Source organism: Ochlerotatus camptorhynchus, unplaced genomic scaffold (assembly GCF_037179485.1).
Source record: "Ochlerotatus camptorhynchus isolate MF236.1 unplaced genomic scaffold, CSIRO-AGI_Acam_v1.1 ptg000024l, whole genome shotgun sequence".
Taxonomy (NCBI): Eukaryota; Metazoa; Arthropoda; class Insecta; order Diptera; family Culicidae; genus Ochlerotatus; species Ochlerotatus camptorhynchus.
Window position 1 is genome coordinate 2,062,064 of NW_027040516.1, and position 26,627 is coordinate 2,088,690.

Below are 26,627 nucleotides of genomic sequence, written 5' to 3' on the forward strand. Positions count from 1 at the left end.
GATGTAGGGAGTTCACGGATTCCCCGACGGATTCCGTTCGAATTCTTATCACAATTCTTTTGAAATTAATGTCAAAATGGCTAAGAAGTTCTTGGCAAAATTACTTTGGAACTATTGTAAGAATTCATTTGGAGTTGTGGAATTTTTGATAGTTTTTGGAATTATCCTCTGAATTCTGTTTGATTATTGTTAATAATTTTATTTGTACAGGATTTTGAAGTATAAGGATCAGTGGATTTAAAGAGAGATTGGAAAGAGTTAGAAGATCAACTACTCAATGATAAAATACTGGATATTTTCGGTGACCCGTTTTTGGTTGTCATTAGGGTGGCCATTTCCATATTAGGGTGGTTCAAAGAATCGTTTTTATTTCTTCAAAAATACATTTTTTTCTAAAATTCATAACTTTCAAAGAACAAAACACAAACTGAAAGGTAAATGAAAATACTTTTTTGGAAAAATATAATGTTATTAAAAATGGGGTTTTTGTATTGAAAAACATTGATTGTGTTTGTTATTTTATGGATTTCATGGTTTGTAGACAGAGGGTGCAATGTGTTTTTTATATTTTTCCTTTAAAATTTAGGCTTTTTTACACAGCATATAAAAATTCAGCAATGTGATTTTTTTTCGTTTTTGAGTTCTTTATTTTTTTAAGGTGTCAAGTTTTGGGTTTTCGCTCAATACTCCTATGCGACTAGACTACCATGCGTCGTGACTATGTGACTCGCTATAAATCAATGGAGACGCATGGTAGGTGATTTTTGGTCCACTCTTACATGGAATTGGTCACTACTACAGTTTTTACGAAATTCTGAGAACCATTTTCTTCTTGGGATCTATTCTGATGTTTTTGAGACGGGATTTTGAGGTATAAGCTTCGGTGGATTTCGAGAGAGAGATTGGAAGGAGTTAGAAGATCGAGTACTGCATGAACAAATTCTGGATATTTTAGGCGTGAGCTCGGTAGACTTCGAATGCAAGTTCAGCGTATTTCGACAGCAATACAGATTATCTTTTGTAGCCATTATTATTCCAATCATAAAACCTGCCATGGTTACATGAGTAACCAGTTGCGATAATTTAATATATCTGGGCGCTGAAATATTGATCAACATGTGTTTCATTTATAAAATCTTTGAAGCACAGCATAAGCGAAATTAAGGATTCCCTTCTTATAACTGTGTGATCATATAATCAAATTTGAGCTGCAACCATGAAACACTACCTCACTGGCTCCAAAGGACCTGGGTGCAATCCCAGTCGGCACCGTCAGGATTTGCGGCAAATCTCTGATTAAGCCTTCCTTCAAAAGGGAAGTAAAGCTGTTGTTCCCCGGTCCATGATAGGTAGCATCCAGGTGTGGGAGCTGCCTCCCTGGCGTCGGTAGCATTGGTAGTCATTGCAGAAAACAAAAATCAAACATAATGTTGAGTCAATCAGCGCTCACTACTGCAAAATTAAAATATTAAACTTCCATAAATAAAAAATGCGCCCGACAGGATCAAACATTTTGATTTTATTTGGGCCGTCATATGAACGATCATGTGCTCTTGTGAAGACAGATATCCACATTTCCAAAGGCATTAACGATTTTTGGAATGCCAATTTACACTAGGCGCTCTCAAAGTGTAAACATATTGCTCCACCTATAGTGATAAAACCCGTCACTTGAAAATAAAGTGTATTGCCTCTAGCATGCTGAAATAATATAATCCAAACATTTAAAAACATGTTTGGTCGGTTTTGATAGGTTTTTTTTTTTATACGTGGAGCTTCAGGACAATTTAACTAATTTCAGGAAAATTACAGACATTTTGTTGAAGTGCTGAGAAATTCATGAAAGTCCACACAAAATCAAAGAAGTAGGAGCTTATTAGAGCAATTTCGAAAACTTCAGGAATGTTTCAAGAACTTTAGGAAATATCCGAAACATTCCAAGAAATAAAAAAAAAACTTAAGGTAAGTATAGCCAAGTTCAGAACTTTGACATCTTTAACAGTAAATACAGAAAACTACAGGGCAGTTTAATTGAACTTTAGAAAAATTTCGTGAACTAAGATAAAGAACAGAGAGCTTCGCGATAATTTTGTTAACTTCAAGATCATTTCAGGAACTTTAGAACTGTGGTAACTTTAGGGAAGTTCCAAAAACTTCTGGAAAAGTTTGAGAACTTAAGGACCGTTCAATTAACTTCAGAGTGAAATGCACTAACCTAACAGATTTTGCAAGATCAAAGTGCATACATCTTTAAAGAAGTTGGGGATTTTTAATGAAGTTCCGAGAACTTTAGGAAAATTTTGAAAACTTTATGTTTGTTCCATTGACATCAGAAAAATGCGGGAACCGTCAAGAGTCAGAGTTTCTTGGGATTTCTAAAAATTTAAAGGTAGTTTCGAAAACTTGGGGGACCTTCGAAAACTTTAAGAACGTTCAGAACTACGTGCAAGCTTTAGAATCTTTTAAATAAGTTCAGATATATTACCCAAGTAACACATAAAACATCTTTTGAAAAAGAATTAGAACGGATTGTTGTATAAATGTATTATAAGAGATGCAGAAAACATCCTACGTTATATATGAGGTTTAAAGATGTTTTATTCATACTTCTTCGATTCAACATTTTCCAAAATAGTTTTCTTTTGCTTTTATCTTAAAATGTTATTTGAACGTGCATCTTACTGTTTTAATACCACTATAAAACTTGTCGTATACAAAATCAATCCAGATTGACGTAAACATTGACGGTGCCATCGAGCCGAACTGTCTCTTCATGCCGTGATTGACAGTTTGATTGGTTGGTCGGAGGTTTGTTATAAAGAAAGTTGAAAATACTTTTTTATGACATCTCATAAATTAATACAACTGAAAATGTGCAGGTTGTCTTATAAGGAGTTGAAAATACGTTTAAATAACATTCTGGCAATTAGATGTACGCTTTGCTACTAACAAAACGTCTTCATGACGGATCGAAGGCGTGTTGAACGAGAAAATAATTTTCATGCCATTGGCAAGAACATGATAGATACTTATAACAAACCTTTCATCAAGCGGTGTTGGTCTAGTTAGGTAGAAACAAGTCTACCACGCCAAGGACCAGTGATCGAATCCCATGCTCAAGATTTTTTTTATTGTTTTTTTTTTGTCGCTGGTTTTTATGATGTTTCCAAAATACATGTTATAAGACCAGTATTTAGTTGTATAAGCTCCGCGTCTTGCGCTTTTTAGGTTGTATAAATGTATTAAATGATGTATATTAAAGTATTAGTGATTCTTTGCGTTAGTCATTACAAAGTATTTTCAACTTCTTTATGACAAGCCGTGTTGCTTGGGTAAGGGCAGTTGGATAGATTTCAGGAAAATTTGTAAAAATTAAATGAAGATCAAAAAGCTTCCCAGCCGTCCCATTACTTCAAGAATGTTCAGAGAATTCAAGGCAAATTTTGAGAACCTCGGGACAGTTCTATTTAATTCAGGAAACTGTTGGGAACGTAGAAGTTTCAAAAATTGCTTAGAGCAGCAGGGAAGTTTAGAGAATATGGGAAAAATTTCCACTGAAGTTGCGTAAAATTCACGGGAATTCAGAAAACATCGGGAATTTTAGCGATCTTTAGGGCAGCTGTATTAATTTCAGGGCAGTTCCGGGGGTCATCTTCAAAAGAGTATCAAGATCATCAGGAAAGATAAGAGAACTTCAAGATGGTGCACAAACAGACTGCGGGATAATAAGGGAACTTCTGTAAAATTTTGGGCTTATCAGCTTTCACTTCAATGCGACTAGCTGCAGCCACTATCACTTCAAGGATATCTAGAAAATCACCTGAAGAGAAGTCTATAAAACTTTTTAGAATTGTGAAAACTTTCAAGAAAGCTAGCCAGCGGTGCCGGTGGTGTAGTGGTAAGCGTGATTATCTCTCACTCCAGCAGGCCTGGATGTTCTGAGGTATAACATCTCTGCCAAGCCATTGGTCCCCGGTTCATGAGTTGATGGGTTGACAGGTAGGGTCTGGGTGTGGGAGCAGCCTCCCTGGCGTCGGTGGCATTGGTGCTCAGCACGGAAAACAAATCAAGGAAATAAAGAAGAAAGCTAGCTCTAGAGATAAACATGAAAGCTCATAGAGCTCATGCTCTTACGTTCAGACTTTCGGGTAAGTATCTGTAGTTTTTAGTAGTACTCAGATCTATAAATTTTAACATTTTATAAATTCGGGACAGCTCTATAAGCTTCAGGAAAATTTAGGGAAACTATCAGAAGTACCGGGAATTGATGGGAAGTTTAGAGAACTGCAGTTTTATTATTTTAAGGGATGTTCCGAGTATTTCGAGCAGCATCGTTAATTCATTGCAGGAAGTTTCAAGAAGTACAGAGGAATTAAAGAGCGTTCTGGTAATTTCCGAAATGTTCCAAAAACTTCTGGAAAAATGTAGGGTTTTCAGAGAAATTCCATGAAAATTTAGGGAACTTCATCAACAACGCAAACTCCAGGCAAGGCGAAAGAAACTCATAGATTTTTATAGCTTTTAAATGAAGTTCCATTAGCATGAAGTATGTATAAAAAACTGAGAAATTCTGAGAAATGCAAAGAAGTCTAGACAACTTTATTGGTGATTCTACCTTTAGACACAGAAAAAAGACGTCCCACTCCAGTCAGAAACTTGTGTAAACTTTGGTAAGATATGTGGTAACATGGCCGTTACGCGACGCGATTCACGTCGATCAATTTTCTGTTGAAAATTGCCACTGGCGCTATCGGCACTAGGTGTCTAGTGTAATTTTAGGAACGCCAGTGCCATCATGTTGTCAAAAACGGTTTCTAAGTTGGATAATTTGACATTTTGTTCGTTTCATATACTTCAGGGAACCACCGAAAACTTCAGAATAGTCTAGACATATGGGGAATTTAAAAAAATTCGCAATTTTGTTTCTGTTTTTCAGTCTGAATGGAAAATTTTTGATTACAGTATTATCATCGTCAACGTTTCGATTCAGGAGATGAGATCTTTAGCAGGGCTTGCTTGAGATTAAGATCGTAACACTTTTTTGCGCTGAACAAAAGACGCCATAACTTTATGTCTCTTGTCCCAATTCTTATTACTGAAACGTCTGACAAAAACTTCGTAGAGTTTAGATTAGTATTGCTAAGTTTTATTGTGAGCTGATTGCAGACAAGTTTAGCCCGTACCTAAGGGAGCTAAATTGTTTGTAAATTCGCAAATTATAATAACAGTCGCTCCTTAAAGGTGGTGCAACAATTTAAGCTGGTCGGGCGCTCATACGAAAATTCACTGAGTAACCAGCTCTTAATTTGCCATGACAGCATTGTCCACTGCCCAGATAGCATAAGGATGAGTTTCAAAACAATGAAAGGGTGTACTTAGAGGTCTTTCGATGTCGTTGCTTTAGTCATTTGGTCTTCTCTATGAGTTTTCCTAGATTAAGGTCAGAGATTCTCAAGAAGTACACTAAAAATATTCAGGAACTTGTATGTTAAGCCGTTGGTTAGAGAGGTTTTCTGAATTTGTCTTGAGGTGACCCTTAGAATTTGTAACCAGGATTTTTAGGTCTTCAGATGAGCCATAAGTCCTTAGGATTATCATGGAGATCTTTAACATCTCTGACAGAGATCTTTTTAATAATATCCATTGATGTTGAGATTTGAGTGAAGACAACATGTCAAGAAGGCTGACAACTATCAAGTATCACGATATTTTTTACGTCTCCATTATCAAACTGAGACGAAAGTCGAGAAAAGATAATTAATTCTGCATGATTACCTTCAATATCCCGTAAGACCGAGTGTCAAAATCGTAAAATCATCATACATTCTCGCTTACGATTAACCTGGCAGATCAAAAGAACCATTGGAGATGAGGTCATTTCAAACTAATCCTGGTAGCTCTGATTACGATATCTCAAGAAAAGTCACCTATCTCTTGTAAAGGAAGGCATTCGATCAGTTCGTGCCAGCAAGCAACCTATAAATACGTTGAAGCTGAATCAGGTGGTGAAACTCCGGGCATGAAAATTTCACCCATAGGTTTTAACCACGTTCTGTGGATGCCTACTGATAAACGATGAAGAATATTTTAACAAGGATCTGATCCGAAATCCTGTTTGGTCTGATAAATTGAAGATTGTCTCATGGAAAAAAAATGCTCGCAAACTTTTTCTAGATAACGAGTCATACCATAACATGTTAGTTGACTTTTGTCCGGAGGCACCGTTTCACTTGAAAGGTTTTATGCTGAGCTTCAATGATCGTCAGTAGTTTGCTGTGATGTAAGGGGCTCGGTGGCCTAGTGGTGACCGTTTTTGCTAATTGAGCAGAAGCTCTATATTATTTTTCAAAACCACATGATTTATCAAATCATTCCTTGTGCTTATGCTCGTGGAAGTGCAGCGGACTTCCAAAAGCGAGAATCTCGCCAAAAACATTCTACCCTCTCATTAATTGATAATAAATCGGATTATGACAAGTTTTGATAAAAGATGTCCTTGAAACGACAAAATATTCACACCTTTTTTACCCTTCAAAATTTCACCAAAAAATTGCAGACATCGCCTCTATTACCTAACCGGTTACATATACACTGCCGTGAAGTAACCGAAAATGAATGACCGAATGAAATAACACCCAGACGACGCGAATAAAGCATCGAAAGCATTTTTAGTCCACTGCAGAATAGCAAGAACACCAAGAGTAAGTGACGCCCTAACAAAACATACGTAAATCACCAAAACAAAATAACTAAACGCAAATCACCACCCGTCCGTTGACAAGCTGCTCTTTCTCGCTGCTGCCCCCCATTCGGACTCGATGCATCTAATCGTTGACAACATAGTCACACCTCGTTACCGATTCCGCTTTTCCGAAATGCTTCAACTCGAACCGCGTAACGTGATGCAGTCCCGAAACTTGCTCAAACCACAACCACTAAAAAGGAAAGTGAGAGCGCTACGCCAACCCACTCTGTTACGTATGTTGTATACCTAGCTATTGTCGAACGCACTATACCACCAGGTTCTCTGACGAGAGTTCTAGATTGCGAAAAATGGTGTTGAGTTTTGCTTTCGATTTGGTTTTCGGAGGCGATTTTCCCGCTCAGATAATAACCACTTGAATTATGGCAGGTCAACCTAATACGGGTCTGATGTGCTCAATATATGGATTTATGTATACATATTGGTAACGTTGACGGGATGACGGGTCGACGCAGGATATTTTTGTGATAGTCGAGAAAAACGAGTGGAACTAATTTTGCTACGACTGAATTATGTGCAATTAAGGAATTTGCTTTTGTTAGAGAACGGTGGGTGCGGCATATATTTAGAAGTGCCGAATCGTGGGAATTTATGAAGTATCTCAATGGGTCATGGTGTTTTGAAAAAGTTTTTCGTTTGATTTATTCTAGCTACTAGTGAAGATGACTTTTTGTTTTCTTTTTTAAAGAGTTTTTTAGCCGGTGGTTGGTTCATTTCTAAGATAACTGCAGAATTCTGACAAAAATTAACCGAAACCTAGAAACAAAGCTGAATAAGGGCTTATTTAGACAAAGAATTGCATCTTCAGCTAAAAAATCGCTTGTTCAGCTTTTAATCAGCTCCAATTGTTTGTTGGGTATACAGCAAAAAAATATTTTTACTATTACATCAAAGACGATGCACTTCAATCATGTCGAAAATCTCATATAATTTTCAATGGCCATACAAATGCAGTAAAAGCAGCGTAATGTCAGTTCATGCACTGTATTAATGATAATTTTGTCCTTTTTGGCAAGTAATATTACACCATATTTTTGACATGTTTGAAGTGCATCCACTTTGATGTGATATCAAAATTATTTTTTTTTGCTGGATAGTTACTTCTGACTCAATCTCTATAATATATCAGGCGTTCTGACAATGGTTAAAATTTATGCATCGTACAGGTATAGAGGACAAGAAAACGGCAATGGTAGACCAAGCGTTTGTATCAAATTATCTTCTTATTAAATATTTAATAGTGTGAACAGTTCTAGATAGAGCTGGAATTAGGGCGCAACAGCTTTTGTAAACAATGACTTCTCTCGATGATTTCTAAAAACTCAAGGCTCGCCCAAGTAAATCAATATCCCCATCAGGTAGGGGAAGTCATCCCCTAGCCGATGGTTATGTTGGTTTGCGTTGGCGCGCCTTGAATTCCTGGAAATCATCGAGAAAAGTCATTGTTTACCAAAGCTGTTAGGCCCTAATTCCAGCTCTATCTAGAATTATCATCATTATGTGTTCTGAGGACCTCAGTTTCAAAACCAGAATTCTGGCAAAAATAGACCAAAACCTAGAAACAAAGCTTTTTTGTTTTTTTTTTCTTTATTATAGAGATTTTTAGCCATAGGCTAGTTCATCTCTTAGAAACAAAGCTGAATAAGGGCTTATTTAGGCAAAACATTGCATCTTCAGCTAAAAAATAACTTATTCAGCTTTTAATCAGCTCCAATTGTTGGTTGAGTAGTTACTTCTGACTCAATCTCTATAATATATCAGGTGTTCTGACAATGGTTAAAATTTATGCGTCGTAAAGGTATAGAGGACAAGAAATTTGCATTAGTAGACCAAGCGTTTGTATGAACTTATCTTCTGATGAAATCTAGACCAACAATTGAAATGGGCGGAACAACCAAACGTAAACAATGGATTTAAACACAAAATTCTCGAGAATCAAAACACTCCCACGCAAGCAAACAATGCCATTCGATAAAGGAACTTTGCTCTATCAGATGCCATTGTTTACGTTCGGTTGTTCCGCCTATTTCAATTGTTGGTCTAGAAATTATGAATTCGTAATGATGGCAATTGTTCACTCTATTAAACATTTAATATAGTGAACAATTGTCATCATTATGAATTCAAAAAGGATGGAGTGATTTATTTGGATCCGATTATTCTACACCACCAGTAAGAGTGCGGAAGCATCACTGAACGATACCCATTCCGAAGAGATTCCCATTCAGGTGCTTCCACAGCGTGCAGAACTGTACGCCTCGTATACAAACAGAACCTGGCTTTCATTCACCCCTTTTCAGATGAAAGTTGGTGATATTTGTCCCATCGCAATACTTCTGCTGCAATATATAATCCTCTGACGATCACGCTCGCTCTTACCCTCTCCCCCTGCAGCCGAAAACAAACGATTCTAAATTTACCCACACGCTTCCATCGTGCGTGCATAAATTAACTCCTGCTATTGGATTATTTCTCGTACTCTCTCGGTTGAGTGATGGTTTAATTTTAGAAAACCACTCGACCAACCATTCCCACGTTTCTGTCGATTCGGATCCTCGCAAGAATGTAGGAAACGTACTGGCGTAATTTGCAACTCCTCCGACCAGCGTTAGCTTATCATTTGCACTGTTTGCAATAGAAGATGAAAAGAGGTTAATCATTGGACACACAAATGAGGATTACAATCTACATTACACACTTAGAAAAATTGATGTAATTTTAGATGCTCTGAGACTGACATATACGGGCGTCAAATTTGACATAAAATTGAATCATAACAGACGCGAAATTCAAGTCAGTCAAACGTAGTTTTCGTCGAGTATCGAACTTTTCATTCTCGGAGACCTTAATTTTACATGAAATTTGAGTTTACTTTTCATACTTTATGTCAAAGATTGATTCCGTCTCGTGTAAAATTAGTTATTTCTAAGTGTGTAGGATTACAATTTTCGTCATACTTAGCATACTTCGCATTAAACCTTTCATTTTAAAACGGGGTTATACAAAAAATGTGGGATCATTTATGTTTAAGGATGTGGCCAATTTCTTTAAACTACATTATGACTTGATTTGGAAACAGTTTCTTCGAAATTTTTGTTAATATTCGATAAAAATGGCGTTAGAACTTGCTTCAAATGTTCTTTAAAAAAGGGGACTATTTTCACTAAAAATAGCAAACATATTTGTTCAAATGTCTGTCCATTTTTAAAGGTATGTGAAATTAATTACATTGAAAGTTTATTAATTTCAATAGAACCTTCGATAAATTGTGATCGATTTCATTCGAAATGTGCAAATGAAAAATGAATGGAAGTTCCGAAAATTTCTGGGAAGTTTGTTGAAGAGACTGCGGGAACAGAACACACTTCTGGTAAAGTCTCAGGTACTTCAAAACGGTTCCATTAGCATCAGGAAAACTGCAGCAACTTTTAAAAAGTTCTGAGAACTTCCAGGAAGTCAAGAAATCTTTAAAGAAGTTCCATGACGCTTAGGAAAGCTAGGTTTAGAGATCTTCATGAAGGCTCAGGCTTAGAGACCTCCCTTAGCTCAGTCGGTACAGACACAGCTACAAAGCAAGACCATGCTGGAGGTGGCTGGGCTCGATTCCCGGTCTGGTCTAGGAACTTTTCGGGTTGGAAAATTTCTCGACTTCCCTGGGCATAGAGTATGATTGTACTTGCCTTTGCCACACAATTATACTAATGCAAAAATGTTACAGGCATCGAAAGCTCTCAATTAATAACTGTGGATGTGCATCTAGAACACTAAGTTTAGAGCAGGCAATAAGATAATATGCGATATGCAATAAGCTTGAAATGGGAAGAAGAAGAAGAAGAAGAAGAAGAAGAAAAAGAAGAAGAAGAATGAAGGCTCAGAGGTCTTAAGGCCAGTTCCAATAACTTCAGGGATATTCCGATTAATTAAGGAAAGTTCAGACTTTTGGGCTCCGAAAAAATAAGGACAGTCCCAATAATTTCTGGAATATTTATATATTCTTTAAAAAGTTCCGGGAATTTCAGGGAAGTCCAGAAAAATATGAAAAAGACTTTTGAAATTGTTCAGCAACTTCAGGGAAGTCTGGCGAACTTCAGGAATGTTTAAAGATTTTTCGGATGTTCAGACTTTTGGGCAAGTTCAGGTGCAAGTAAGGGAAAGCTCCGAAAAAATCCGCGGACATCAGGGAAGTTCAATTGGCTTTTGAGAATCTCAGGAAATATACGAAAACTTAAGCAAAGTTTTGAGAGCCAAAGGAAAATGTCCGAATGTTCAGTGATGTTTCATGAACAGCGGTAAAATGTGATAAGATTTATAGGAAAATTCAAATAACTTTATTGCAATTTTCAGAACTTTCAGAAAAATTTCGAGAACTGCAGCGTGGATCTTTCAAGAAGTTGAAAGAGCAAGTTAGACGCGAATTCTATAGAACTACGGAAAAGTTTAAAGATTTTTAGGCAGTTTGTTTATCTTTAGAACATTTCCGAGTTCTTCGAGCAATATCAAAGCACTTATTAAGAGCTCTTAAGAGGAATTATGTGAAATTAAACAAAAAAATGGGTAATACTAATGGCGTGCTCATCAAGGAGGTTAATAATCAGGAAAAGTTCTGGATCCATTAATTTCTAAAAAGTTTTCGGAACTCCACGGAAGCACCAACAATTTCAGGGCTTCGGTCTTGTTGTCTTAGAACCCAGCAATTTTAGCTGCAATACAATTGTTTACTAGGAAGATTAGAGATTTTGAAAAGCTTCCAGTGAGTTTCAAGGAAGTTTCAAAATGATCGGGACAATTTTGGGAACTTCAGGGAAGATAAATAAACTTCAATATAGTTCAGTTAGCTTGAATTAGGCGGGAATTTCTAAAAAGTATTGATAAATTCGGGGAAGTAGGGAGATTTACGTATTCTCGTCAATCTAAGCAGTGTCCGCACTTCTATTAGCATTTTCTCAGTGTCACGCACATATCCGGAGAACTTCGAGATTAGGGCGTAATTGCTTTTGTTAACAAACACTTCATTTGACAATTTCTCACGAATTTAAGCTCAATTTAAAAAACTAACTACTCAAACAGGTAGATGAATGGTTCCTCTATCATTTGGTATAGTTTGTTCACGAGCAAGGTTGTAAAGACTCATTTCAGCTAAAACAATGTTTTTCTAAATTATGAAATAATTAGATGCCATGATCAAATTTTGAATTGGTAGGATACAAGAAGAGGTTGCAAAGAATGTGTTTGACATATTAAACCTGTTTATTTCACTTCATGAGAGTCACAATCAGCGATTTTTCACAAACTCACTCACTCACTTAGCGATCAGCAAATCGCTGATTGTGACTCATAGAAAGCAAAATTTACAGGTTTTATGTTTCCAACTAATACTTTGTAACCTCTTCTTGTAAACTACAAGTAAAACATGCCATCATACCATCTTTTGGTTTTATTATTCCGAAAAACATTATTTTAGCTGAAATGAGTCTTTGCAACCTTGTTCACGAGATTGTTCTTTTATTCGCGAGAAATCAGCGATGGACATGTTTGTTTACAAAAGCAATTACGCCCAAATCTCAAAGTTCTCCGGATATATGACGTGTCTGTTTGTTTACGTTCATCTGCTGCTTGCTTCTCCATCCATTCCAACCGACAGAGTTCTTCAACACTGTTTGAAAGCGTTTTTACAACGCTCCAAACTTCTCAGGTGAGTATGACTATTGTCGGCAGCCTCTTTTGCTTTGGCAACCTTCCCATTAGAACTGCGTGTTAACCAGCTGTTATATTAACGGCAACTTGAAATTAGCCCCATTTTGTAGTACATATGTTTCATTTGAAGAAAAATCTGGCATAACAGGACTGCTTGGTCGTACAAATATAATCAGATTGAATTTGTAAGACTAAAACATTGTTTGGATACATACAGGGAAGCGTGTTCATGGGAAAACATAGTGAAATTAACGTTTAAATTTTGGCCAAAACAGTCAATGGGTGCCGAAGCCGACATTTACCCTACATAAATCTTAGAGTTTAGTTTAGAGAAACTTAGGAATGATTGTAGAATTTAAAAAAATGTTTCAATAACTTCAGAGAAGCATCAATCTTGACTTAAGTTCCATAGACATATGAAGTTCTCGAAATGTTCGAAGTTTTTCTGAAATTTCTGGAACTTCTTTAAGCTTTCACAATGTTTTGGGAATCAAACGAAATAATTAATATAGGTCAACAATTTTCACTGAAAGTTTTCTGAGGTTCATGAAACTGCTCTTAAATAACCAACAATAATTCATAACTTCGTCAATAGTCTAGAAATTCCTGATGTTATTAAAACTACTCAAAAGATTTCAGAATTTCTATAGTCTGAACTGAAATTCTCAGTATCTTGATAATCCACAATTATGAAACTAATTGAACTGCCTGTAAGTTTCCACAGTTTTCTCATATTTTATAAAGGTTATAAACGCTGCCTCAAATCATTCATTTTCCCTGAAATTATCAGAACATCCCTGAAGTTTTCGATGTTTACCTAAAGTTATCTAAATTTGTTTAATGTTTCGGATTTAAAAAAAATATATATTCATAATTCCCTGACGCTTCTGAAGTTTTTCGATCAATCGTGGAATTCTCGGAACATCCCATAATTCCACAGAACTCTTTGTGAGTCGCTGAAAATTTCCTTAAGTTAATGGGATTGTCTGAAGCTATCTGAACGTCCTCGAAGTATTCGGAACTTCATTGAATATCATGAAACTATCAAAATCTATCAAGCTATCAATTTTGAATTAAGAGATTAAACCTTGGTTGCTCTACTCATAGTGTTAAAAAAAATATTTTGAACAATTTCACCTAATTTATAGAAAAAAATCAGTAAATTTGGATCCTAGCATGCTTAAATAACATGTAAAACATAATCTAAAACGAAACTCCAGAAATTGTTTTGCGGATGTTTAAAGATCATTTAGAGCAAAATTTGATAAACTGCAGTTAAATCACCGACAAACCGACATGACATTTAATTCTGACTTATGCCCGAAAATCGTAAACGGTCGATTTAAATGTGCAGTGATCCGACAGTGAGGATTTATTGATCTAGATAAAAATAATTAGTCTAGAATAGATCAGAAACGAACCAATTCATAACTTTTGCACGGGGGTTCATGGCTTAGCTAAATATTTTCCGCGAACACGGATCCAGATGTCAGTAGTGTGCTTTGGTCAGAAATTTTATTGTTTTTGCTATGGTCATTCATGTCGGTTTGTCGGTGGTTAAATCTCGATGAAGATCAGAAAAATCCAGGACAGTGCCATTAATTTGAAAAAAAAAATCCAGGATTGTTATAGAAGTTTCAAGATTTTCAGGAAAGTTTAGTAAGCTTCACGTATGTTTAAAGATCTTGGAGAATGACCAAAGAACTTTTGAATACTTCTAAGAACATTAGGACAGTTCCATGAACATCAGAAACATTTTGAACTTAGGCACTGTAATATAATAAATCTATGAACTTCAAGGATTATCCAATAATTTCAAGATCATCTAGAGCTTCGGGGAAGTTTGGTTACATTATAGCATGAGTTCCGATAGCCTATCAGGGCAGTTCCATAGATTCCCGAAAAATTTCTTTAAATATTTAAATTTCTAAAAAGTTCTCCTGAATTTTGAAGATATCAGTGCTTGCTAAAAATTCTAGCATTTTTTTAATGAATGGAACTTTGTTGATGTTTTCTATTCCACTTAGCTAAACTAACGCAATTTTTTTAAGTTCTTGAAATTTCATCACTTGTACACTACCGATCATAAGTTTAAGAACACCCCCAAAAAACCATGCAAATATGTTTTGTTCAATGATCTCTCATTTTACGTTCAATTTTCGATCTCCAAAGGTTACTTGAATGGTATGAATGGTATAGCATAAGTGTTCTACTACTACTTTTATTTCAAATTTTGGCCCACCTAATTCTGAGAAAATTAGTCACGATTCTTCAGGGTAAATTTTGAAAAATATTGTAACTGTGGGTGAACTTTTAGCACACAAAATTTGAAAGTTATATTGAACAATTTGCCTGTGAGGAAAGTTCCATTCAACACCTTTCAAATGATCGAAAGAGAACGAAAATTGGACGTAACATGACAGAGATATGAACATAACAAATTGGTCATGTTTTTTGGGGGTGTCTTTAAATTTATGGTCGGGAGTGTAAATACTGTGACATTTTTTGGATGTTCATATAATTTTTATTACGATTAAATTACAATATTTGTGCATTTTCTGGTCGAAGTGTTTATGTACACCGAAGAATATGATTTGTTCCAACAAACTGAAAGCAACCGAACATCTCAAAATTGTAAACGACGTGAAATATCGATAAAAGTTGACCAAAATAGGAACATGGCCAATACAGGTGCATTCCTCCTATCCATATTCTGAATATTTAATATTAAATATTAAATAAATCTACTGGTTGTGTAAATCTTTGATATTTAGAAATATTTTTTTCCCTTAAATTCTCTGGATATCTCTGAAGTTTTCTTGACTTCCTGGACTCGTCTTTATGTATTCGAGGTGTTTAAGGAAACTAAAAAGCTTTAAAGAAGTTCCATGAAGCTTGATGGGATCTTTATGGAAATTCAGAGGTCTTAAGGAAAGTTTTTTTTTTATATTATAGTCACTTTAACACTCTTGGGTCATTCGTGACTTGTCCGGGGGTGAGATTTGAGCTTGTGACTTTGGCGTGAGAGGTATGGATGTTAACCACTACACCGGGGTCGCCCTCTTAAGGAAAGTTGTTATGGGATATTCCAAGAATTTTAGGAAAATCCAGACTTTTGGGGAAGTTCATTGATTTGTAGGGGCAATTTCCGAAAAAGGTCAGGACAGTTCCAAGAATTTTAGGAATATTTAGATATTCTTTTATTCTTATCCTAGAATTCCTAGGGTCTGTAGATTATTTTGATCTTAAAAAGATTAAAAATAGGGTCGTCTACTTTTTTTTTAAAGAGAAAAAAGTCGTTACACGTTTTTTTAAAGGTGTGTTTATGAGCTTTGCAAGTGGCTTAAGATCTAAAACTTAGATTAATTAGCACAAATGTTCATAATTCGCCAGAATACAGTCATGGTTCCTACATATGGATCCTGGAGACAACGGAATGGTCCTCCGGAAGATCAGGAACATTCGTAAAAGTGGTCAATTCACGAACGTGATCCTTGAGCTCCGCGTTTTTTTAAACATTTGGAACTGTAATATAAGATAGAATTTGGAGTCGTGACATAAACATGGACGAAGATGGCCATGGGCCGTCCTCCGAAAGATCCTGAACATCTCTAAAAGTGGTCAATCCATGAACTGATCCCAAAGCTTCGCGTTTTTTTTTCGAAAACATTTGGAACTGTGATATAAGAAAGAATTTGGGGTCGTGACAAAAACATGGTCATGGGATCGTCCTCCGGAGGATCCGGAACATCCCTAAAAGTGGTCTTTCCATGAAACTGATCCTAGAGCTCTACAGTTTTTTTTTTATCGTAAACACGTGGAACTGTGATATAAGAAAGAAATTGCGGTCGTGACATAAACATAGTCCCGGATGGCCTTGAGGTCATCCTCTGAAAAATCCGAAACATCCGTAATAGTGGTCCATCCATGAAACTGATCCTAGAGCTCCACAGTTTTTTTTTCGAAAACACGTGGAACTGTGATATAAGAAAGAAATTGCAGGCGTGACATAAACATGGACCTGGATGGCCATGGGACCATTTTCTGGAAGATCCGCATCATCCGTAAAAGTGGTCAATTCATGAAACTAATACTACGCGGGTTTTTTTTTAAAACACTTGGAACTGTGATATAATAGAAAAAAATTGGGTCTTGACGAAAACATGGACCTGGAAGGCCATGAGACCATCTTTTGGAAGATCTGGAATATCTGTAAAAGTGCTAAATCCTTAAAACTGATCCTAGAGCTCCACAGTTTTTTTTTCAAAAAATATTAAGAACAGTGATATAAGAAATAATTTGGGGTCGTGACATAAACATGGACCAGGATGGCCATCCTCCGCGAGATTCGGAACATCCATAAGAGTGCTAATTTCATGAAACCAACGCATACGTGAGGCCTAGATCTCCACATCACCAGATTGCACGAATTCAACTGTATTGCTAAATGTGCATGGACACACATACGCAGCTAAAGTAAGCTGGCTCCATTCAAGATATTTGGCTAAGCTTCAGCCATTTTTAAATCTTCAGCTGATGCTGAAAACTTTATTTACAAAAATGTTGAGGAATCGTATAAACAGTATCGTTGATTGACTGATGCCCATAGCCATCCGGGCCATGTTTATGTTATGTTATATCACAGTTCCTAATATTTTTGAAAAATAAAACTTACGGAGCTCTAGGATCAGTTTCATGGATGGACCACTTTAATGGATCTTCCGGAGGACAGTCCCAAGGTTAATCGGGTCATTGTTTATGTCACGACCCCAAATTCTTTCTAACGTCACAGTTCATGGATCAGGATCAGTTTCATAGATTGACCACTTTTGTGGAGGTTCCGAATCTTCCGGAGGATGGTTCGATGGCCATGGGTCCATGTTTATGTCACGAGCTCTAGAATCAGTTTTGTGGATTGACCACTTTTACGAATGTTCTGGATCTTCCGAAGGACGGTCCCATGGCCATCCAGGTCTATGTTTATGTCACGACCCCTAATTCTTTCTTATATCGCAATGCCTAATGTTTTCGAAAAAGAAAAAAAACACGGAGCTACAGGATCACGTTCGTGAATTTACCACTTTTACGGATGTTTCGTATTTTTTGAGGACCGTTCCGTTGTCTCTAGGACCCATATATATAAACCATGACGGCATTCTGGCTAATAATGAACATTTGTGTCCATTAAATTGCCGTTCTACGCATATCTGTCCCATGTTCTAAGAGTAACATCTGAGAAAATCGCGAATAATGTTTCGAATCATTTCTGCTTGTTGGAAGAAATATAAGTTAAAATAAGTTTGTGCATTGTTCATATTTCATCAAAATCAATTTGTTTTAGTGAAAACTACAGAAATTACCGTCAATGAAATTAGTTAAACCTATTTTTATACGAAAACAATTCAGTGGGACTGTTATGCCGAGTAATTTACTATGAAGTAGAAAATTCTTCGCATATCAGTCCCACTAAGAACTATTACTTTCCGTGTTGCTTTGATGGCCACGTTGTGTTTGACGTCTTTAAGCCTATGGTTGTGGTTGTGTTTACATGAGCGTGCTTGAGTTCTTCGTGAAGTTTTGAAAGTGGATAGTTTTCATAGGTTTGCATCATTAACTGAAACCAACAATAAGTGCGTTGACATTGCTGCAATCGTCGTTTGCTACATCTATAAAGCATATAAGTATGGGCATCTTGAGAAACAAATAATGAATGCTCTATGTAGAACACAATAAGATTGTCGATCGTGGACTTCGATGATTTCAAGAAATTTTTTGGAAAAGTTAACATACACAGTGAGGATTCCATTATATTCAACCAAATGCATCCACGGCAGTATATTGAGAACATTCTAATGACTAAATTTACGAAAGGACGATTCTATAACGGATATTCTGAATCAGTCAACAGGAACATTATTTTAACTACAAAATATGGTAGCAGCTATCAAATTGATGAATGAACACATCAAGTGACAGAAAGTGCCATCATTGTTAACTGCGTTGCTTCGAGTTGTTTTTAGGCAATAATATGTTTTTTTTAATCATGCCAATATTGGAAGATGTTTATGCACCGTTGCTACATAAAATTGCATTTTAAATCATGTTATTTTGTCTTTGGTTTATTTCAAGAACTGCTTCTTATCAATTGCACATTATTACTCTAATAATGCACAGTTTGAAATCTAAACTATAGTCTGGTGTTTTAATATGAATTCCCGTTTCTCTTAATATTTTTCATTATTAAATAAATCTTCTACTTTCCGAAATGACACATTGAGATTTTTTATGGTATAAATCCTGTTTCGATCATTCATGTACTCAAATCTATTCGTCAATAAAAGATTCAGTAAAAAAAATCTTTGTGGGACAATCATGCGTAGAATTTCAACATGGGACAATTAGACTTTATGTTGTTTTTAAATAAGCCCAAAACAAATAACATGTTTTTCTATTTTCATTCGAAAGTTTACCTAAAAAAGAACTGTTTTATGAACAAAAGTGAAAAACGTCCAAAAGTAACATGGGACACATATCTAAATTATTGATCTTAAGCCACTTGCAAAACCCATAAACACATCTTAAAAAACGTGTAACGACTCTTTTCGATTTTAAAAAAAGTAGACGACCCTATCTTCAATCTTTTTAAGATCAAAATAATTTGCAGACCCGAGGAATTCTAGAGGTACCACCATTTCTGAAATTCATCAAGAAATTGCTAAGTTATGTTATTGCAAACTTGCCGTTACACGCTTTTCAGAGGCTTCGTAGTCGGCGTAAAGTTTTCTACCCACCGTGTTCGGAGTGTTAAAAAATTCCGGGAATTTAAAGGAAGTCCAGAAAAATAAAGAAAAAACTTTTGAAATTATTTCGAAACTTCAGGGTTGTCCGTCGAATTTCAGGAAAGTCCGCCGAACTTCAGGGATGTTTAAAGATTTTTCGGATATTTCCATTTATTTCAGATCTTCAGAAAAGTACTTCAGGAGAATTGCGAGGACTTAAGGAATGCTCGGAGAATATCAAAGAAGATCCGAGAATCTCAAGGAAGTTTAATTAACGTCAATGAATTTACAGTAAAATTAATTTAAACATGAATTTACAGTACAAATCTCAGAAACTCAGGAAATTCTCAAAATTTTGAGAGTTTTAGGAAAATTGCGGATTAAACTTCAAGAAAATGTGTTAAATATTTTATAGGAATTCAAATAACTTCATGGCAGTTTCCAGAACCGTATGTGTCAAGGATTATCAAATAAGTTGGTGGAATTAAATGGAAATTACTAATCCTTCTCTTATTATTTATACAGTTGTTCCACTAAGGCGCCCACATGAATCAGGGATTTTCAGAGAAGTCCTTATCTTTAGAAAAGTTCCGAGTTGTTCCAGCTATATCAAAACACTTATGAGGAATCATGAGGAATTTTGATTTTTTTTAAATATTCTGAAAATATCAGGAAAACGGTGGGTTATCAAGGAGGTTCCATTAATATCAGGAAAATTTCCGGATGCTTAAGAAAATTCCGAGAACATCTAGGAAATTAATGAAACTTCAGGGAAACAAAAAAAATTTCAGGTCTTGTTGTCTTAGGACCCAACACTTTGAGCAACAATTCATTAACAAACTGAAGATCTGAATAAGCCTGTATTTATTCAGCTTTTAGCCTGCAAAATTGTTTGTTAGTCGGATTAGATATTTTGAAAAGCTTCACGGAAATTTCGAAATCATCAGGAACATTTTGGGAACTTCAGGGAAGGCTAAAGGACTTCAAACGACGGAAACAGGATTTTTCAGAAATTAAAGGAACAAATCTTAGTCTGTTATTTTTTATGCCTTGTTGAAAGTGACACCGAGGATGATCTTGACACAAGGAAAAAATGTGTTAGTTGGTCTTCATCTATGTGATTCCTAATATTTATTCGTTGTTCTCTAGTTTGAAGAGGTTAAGACTAGGGTTCTGATGTATGGTCATTATCGGTGTCATTGCTTAATTTTGTTGCTAAGGAATCCAATCAACGGTGGTGCAGTGGTAAGCGTGATTACCTCTCACCCCAGCAGGCCGGGGTTCAATACCAGTCGGCGCCGCCGGGATGTTCTGAGGCATAACATCTCTGATCACGCCTTCCTTCGGATGGGAAGTAAAGCCGTTGGTCCCCGGTTCATGAGTTGATGGGTCGATAGGTAGGGTCCAAGTGTGGGAGCTGCCTTCCTGGCACGTCGGTAGAATTGGTGCTCAGCACGGAAAACAAGATCGACGGAAAAAACAAACCAAAGGAAAAAAAAGGAATCCAATTTTGACTGACAAAGGGCGCGCCTTTCGAAGTGTATAAATAGCGAGACTTTACAATTAGAATCGATTCTTTGCGATAAACGCAAGAATGACAACTGTATCAAAACCGAAGACGTCATCATTTCTCAATGGTGATGGAGTAATTCAACTAGCTGCATTAGCTTTTATGTCCCGAACAGAAAAAAAGGCTTCAGAAAATATGCGGGATTTCCTAAAAAGGTCGTGAGAAATTTAGCTAAGTACAGAAAACTTTTGAAAATTTTAGAGAACTTTAGGAAAGTTTGGAGAACTTTAAAAAAGTTTCAATAACTTCATAGAGGCATCGAAAATCTCAGGAAAGTCTAAACATTCGATGAAGTTTAAAGAATTAGTTCTATTTTTTTTTTAATTAAGTGCAGTTACCTGAACTTCTAAAACAATTCAAGAACTTCAGTGTAAATCTTTCAACTGCATTAATCATTTAATTTTTACTAAAGGAAAAAACGGCAACATAAAGGAGTTTTGTGAATTTTAGGGAAGTTCATAAAACTCTAGTGAAATTTAGAAAATCTAAAGGGAAACTTTTTTTCTTTTTATTTTTTTTTGCCCACCACTAACCCCCACACCAAAAAGCTCTTTTGAGCCCCCTGGTAGTGGACTCATCATCAACTTAACGTAAGGTATACAAAAAAATAATAAAAATACAATCATATAAACATAAACTTCATTGGTGTGTGCACGAAAGTGATGAACACTAAACAAAAACTAAATAAAGAAGGGAAGCCCAGTGGAACTATGTTTCTTTAAAGGGATCCCAGAAAAACTTAATTAAAAAACTTTTTCTTAGATGGTTACATTTACTATTTAACAATATTTAAAATAACGTGTTGAATAACATTTATAGAGTGCAATTGATTTTTTTTGCGGTTGATACAGATTTAGATCTGTAGTACTTTCTCAAACTGGTTTTGAATAACATTCTGTTGTTGATGAATTTCAATCGCTCTGGCAGTGTGTTATATACAGAAGGGCCGTAACAAGATATTCGCATTTGACCAATACTACTGAAACATCTAGTTCGCCCTAAATTATTTGCATATCTCGTGTTGTGAGCATGAGAATTAATAGGTAAAATCAAATTATGATGCATGTTTGGATTTTTTATTATATCATAAATAAATAAACATGTTTGTAGCTCACACAACCCTCGTATTGGTAAAGCGTTTTGCATGACGTTAGTGTATAGAAGAAGTGTAGAATATAACCGTGATAGTGAATACACAATTTTTAAACATCTGTTTTGCAAAATTTGAAGTTTTTTAAGTTCATATTTGCAGGCATGGCCCCATACAATGATCAGATACTGCAAATGCGAGTGTATGCACCCAAAATAAAATTTAAGGGGTGCACCACGAAGAACAAAATGTCTAACTCGGTACATTAAACCACAAAGTAATGAAACTTTACTTTGAATGCGTTCAATATGACTACCCCAAGAGAGCACAGGATCTTAAACTAGACCAAGATATTTGAGTTTGAACACTTTTTCGACAATTGTCTGTCCAACAGACGAATTCGAGTGTGGAGGAATTTTTTCCGTAGAGAATGGAATAACATGTATTTAGTCTTTACCAAATTTAAAGATAATAAATTTTAATCAAAAAACCTCATGAGAATTCGCAAATCATCATTTAGGCTAGAAATAAGGGAAGAAGTATCTTGACTTGGGTAGAAGATTGCTGTATCATCAGCGAATAGCCTTGGTATTCCTTTAAGAGACAGATTCCCAAGATCGTTTATGTAAATAAGGATTGAGGGCCAATATTACTGCCTTGAGGGACACCAATATTAAACGTTCACAAAGAGCTTCTTGAATCCTCGATAGCTACATATTGCTGCCTATTAGTTAAATAACTACGAATAATGTCATTTGCTACACCTCTAGTATTCTACCAAACCAAAAGAATGGTATGGTTCAGAGTATCGAACGCCTTTTAAGGTCAATAAAGAGGCCACCAACAACGGACTTACTGTCAATATTACTAGATAGGTACTCTACCAGTTCTACTATGACTGTAGAAGTGCTGCATCCCTTTCTGAAACCGTATTGAAATTTGTAAAGAATATCATATTGATTCATAAAATTAACTAACCTATTGATCAAAAATTTTTCAAAAATTTTGCTAAAGACAGAAAGAGATAGGTCGAAAAGTACAGGGATCAGACGAGTCTCCGGATTTGAATATAGGAGTTACCTTTGCTATTTTGAGACTCTCAGGATATGTACCTTGTACTAGTATTTGATTGAAGAATGTCTGAAAATTTAGTTGCATTACTTTTTATGACACTAGCAGGAAAATTATCAGGTCCACTGCTTTTTTTACATTCAGCTCGTTTATAATTCCTGTCACTTCATTCAGATTTGCAGGTCTCAGAAAGACAGAACGTTCCAATCGAGTAACGTTTTTCAAAGGATTTAAGTTATTTTTCGGAATTTTATCAGCAACCAACCTTGCTTCCCTTAACCAATTTGGGAAAAGAAATTATTGAAAATTTCACAAACTTCAGAATTTTTAGATGTTTTTGAACCATTGTTATTAAGCTCAAAACGAGACACTGGTTTTGAACGGCCCATAATCTCGTTTAAGTTTTACTTTCTAACAAATTTTTATAATAATCTATTTTACATCCTTTTTTGGCATCATCTGTTCTTTTAGACACATGTTTCAACAAATTCTTCAAGTTGTTATTGTAAGGATCATTTTTAACTTTTTTAAGATATTTGTGTTTAAGTTTTTTCCATTGCCATACGTAGTAATTGAGCCAAGGACAATGTTCAGATTTCATTTTGACTTGTTCACTTTTAGTTTTCGTACATTGGGCTAAAAATCTATTGTATGTATTTGTTAAAGTGTTGATTGAATCATTCACATCGTCACTGCAAACGAAATCGTTCAAAAAACGAGTGAAAAGATTATTTTGCTTGATTTTGTCAACAATTTTTCTAGTTAAAACAATACATTCTTTAGGTCTTTTAATTTTGAGGGAAGAAACTACTAGCAAGTGATCACTCACATCGGTAAAAATAGTATCATTTCTTATGCTTCCCAAATCATCATTACTGCATACAAAATGATCCAAGATGTTTTTACTAATTGGTCGAGTTGCAAATGTATTTGAACAAACATAATCATAGGATTCTAATAGGGTTTTATACCCTAGTTGATAAATTGATGGGAATATTCATATCACCAACGAAGAAACGAGAACGCGTGTTTTGAACCGACAATATGTTTTCAAATTCATCATGGAACCGGTTAAAATCAAAAGATGGCGGTCTGTTTAAATCAACCACTTCATAATAAAATCCATTTCTCTTAACTTCAAGATGTAGAAGATGAAAACCGTCAGTTGTAACTTTGAGAACTTCAGAAAAGTTCTGAGAAGCAAAAGCTCCAGAAAAGCTGGAGATGAAGATGAAGCTGAAACATTTTAAGTGCAGTTCCGTTAACATTGACAGAAAAAAAACCAAACTGATTATATTTTATGAATGGAAATCTTTATATTTTAGTAGTCTGAATTTTTAAGATTTGTGGCCAGCAGTTTGCAGATAATCTGTTTTACCCATATCCCTGTATCAATGAGAGGGTATGAATTATGTGTAAATGCAGTTTTCATTGTTTAATTACATTCATGGGTGCTTCTAAAAGGGGGCGCACATATGGAAAATCAGTTAATAACCAGCTCTTAATTTACCATGACAACACTGCTCCGATTGGATGACTCTGGCTCAGACTCCACAGCCCTGCCTCATACTACATAAAATTCACAAAAAGGAAGAGCTATAAACAGAATTAAATTTGATCTCTACTATCTCTTCTCAAAATATTAAATATTTAATACCTCTTCTGAATGTGGAATGTGGATGTTTGATATTAAGTTGGTCATCACAAATAGAAATAATCTATTGTTATTTTCAGTTGTGACGACCAGTAAAATTTCATATCGATTCAATTTTTTTAAATTTGTCTGTTCAATAGATGCTACACAGAAAAATATTCTGAATTTTAACTAACGCGTAAAATCTCCCTTCGTTTAATTCTGAGCTATACTTGGCAAAAACAGCAAAATCGTTTACAAGCTTGCATACAAAATTACTAATTTATATGATATTGCGCTTAAATTTACACGAAATATCGGGTAAATTTATGCCACATCTAGCGTTAATTTAATGTGCGCTATATCTCGCAGAAATTAACATGAATTTTTCGAACGGTGTATCCGAGAGTATGAACATGATCAAGGTGATGTTTTCTAATCCATCGAAAACGTATCACATTAAAAGTTTGGTAGCTTGTTGCTAAAAATCTTATCACCTCGAATACATAAAGACGAGAAATCTCTGCTCCTTCTAGGCTGACGAGGGACTCTGAGATGCACCATATGATATTTATTCCGTTATCTATCAATTCTAAATACTTTTTAATCATCACCACATTCCGTAAAAAAAAATAGCTAAATATGAAATTAATAACAAATTATCCGTCTTCCTTTGACTTATTCTAACGTCGTTCACATTCTTTCCCAATCGAAGGTCGAGAAAGTGGAACAATTTTCTTCTTTTTGAGCGGTGTTTGTATTTCGAATCCACTCCGTTCCGCTTGCCACCACCTACGCCGTCAATTTTCCATCGTACTTCACCAAACGATGACCTTTACCAAAAAGTTGAATGTTAAACTACCGCACGCACTGCTGCTCGGTTGGCAGACGTCCTTCATATGTCGATGCCAACAGTAATGAAGACAACACTTTTCCGACCCAGCCTTTTAGCCTTGAAACCAAACTCCCAGCATCCTACCGTATGGAAATGCAAAGCCGTTTTACTTGGAAGGAAAAAAAACAACTCGGACACTTCTCAGGACGCGTTGACCTTTTTGGAAAGCATAAAGAGCCCTTTTCTTCCTCGCCCAAATCCACACACACACACACATATACACTTACATCCCAGCACGTTTCCCTTCGTTGGTACAGCGTGATCGCCCATGGTTGCTGCCGTTCCTTGCGGTAATCCTTATGGAAGCGTTAAAATTTTCAAAACCACACACTCGCACTGATGCAACACAATTTTCAATCGCGAAATTCGAAATCACTCGTTCGTCGAAAGGTTCACTTTCAGTATCACTTTCCCCGCGCGACGAGCGCGGTCGAATGTCACAAGGAGACAGCACTTCTTGACTTGGGGTTCTTCTTCGCAACTCAGAAGACCAAGACAGGCACACAGCTAGTAAGTTTGTCACTGCTATATGTAGATATATCCACACGCCACGCGGTAATGCTTCACACCAGTTTTGCGTCCTACTGCCGACGCGGTTCGCGAGAGAATGGTTGATGGAAAACGGCGCGTCTCTTTCGTCGGGGGATGCTCGCTCACATTGCTTCAGACCGGCGTGCGTGCGGAGGTTGCGGGTGTTATGCTGTCTAGCATGGTGGGCAAGCAACACATTGATGCACACAGAGAGTGGGCAGATGTGGATGGGTGTGCGTTCAATCGCGCGTACGGACCCATGTGATGCAGAGAAGGAGAGATCTCCGTCATTCATGTTTTCTCGCGGAGAGCCAGGGGGAGAGCATTTAGGACAAACGGCGTGTTATTGAAATGATGTTGCATGTGGTGGTTCGAGGCTAGGGTGGTTGTTGGAAAATGGGATGTTAAAGTAAATGGAAATCTCTTTATTTTCTTTTTCTAAAATATTGTCGTTGGATGCTAGAAGCAAAGCGAGGCATGGAACTATGCATGCTAAGATCTCGGCAGTCATTGATGAACTTTTCATGGAATCTCTTACACAAAATCTCGACCGTACACAACGAACGATAACTTACAGGTTATCACGAAATAAAAAAAATAT

At 36.1% G+C, this 26,627-nt stretch overlaps 1 protein-coding gene across 1 annotated transcript in view; it reads right to left on the reverse strand.

The window, feature by feature from the left end:
* Positions 1-26,014, reverse strand: part of MFS3 (major facilitator superfamily transporter 3) — a 66,765-nt gene extending 40,751 nt beyond the window's left edge. The window contains exon 1 of the mRNA XM_065229347.1: positions 25,723-26,014. Within this exon, the coding sequence (XP_065085419.1) occupies positions 25,723-25,765 (43 nt within the window). The 5' untranslated portion in view covers positions 25,766-26,014. The remainder of the gene's footprint in view (positions 1-25,722) is intronic.
* Between the last annotated feature and the right edge of the window lie 613 nt (positions 26,015-26,627).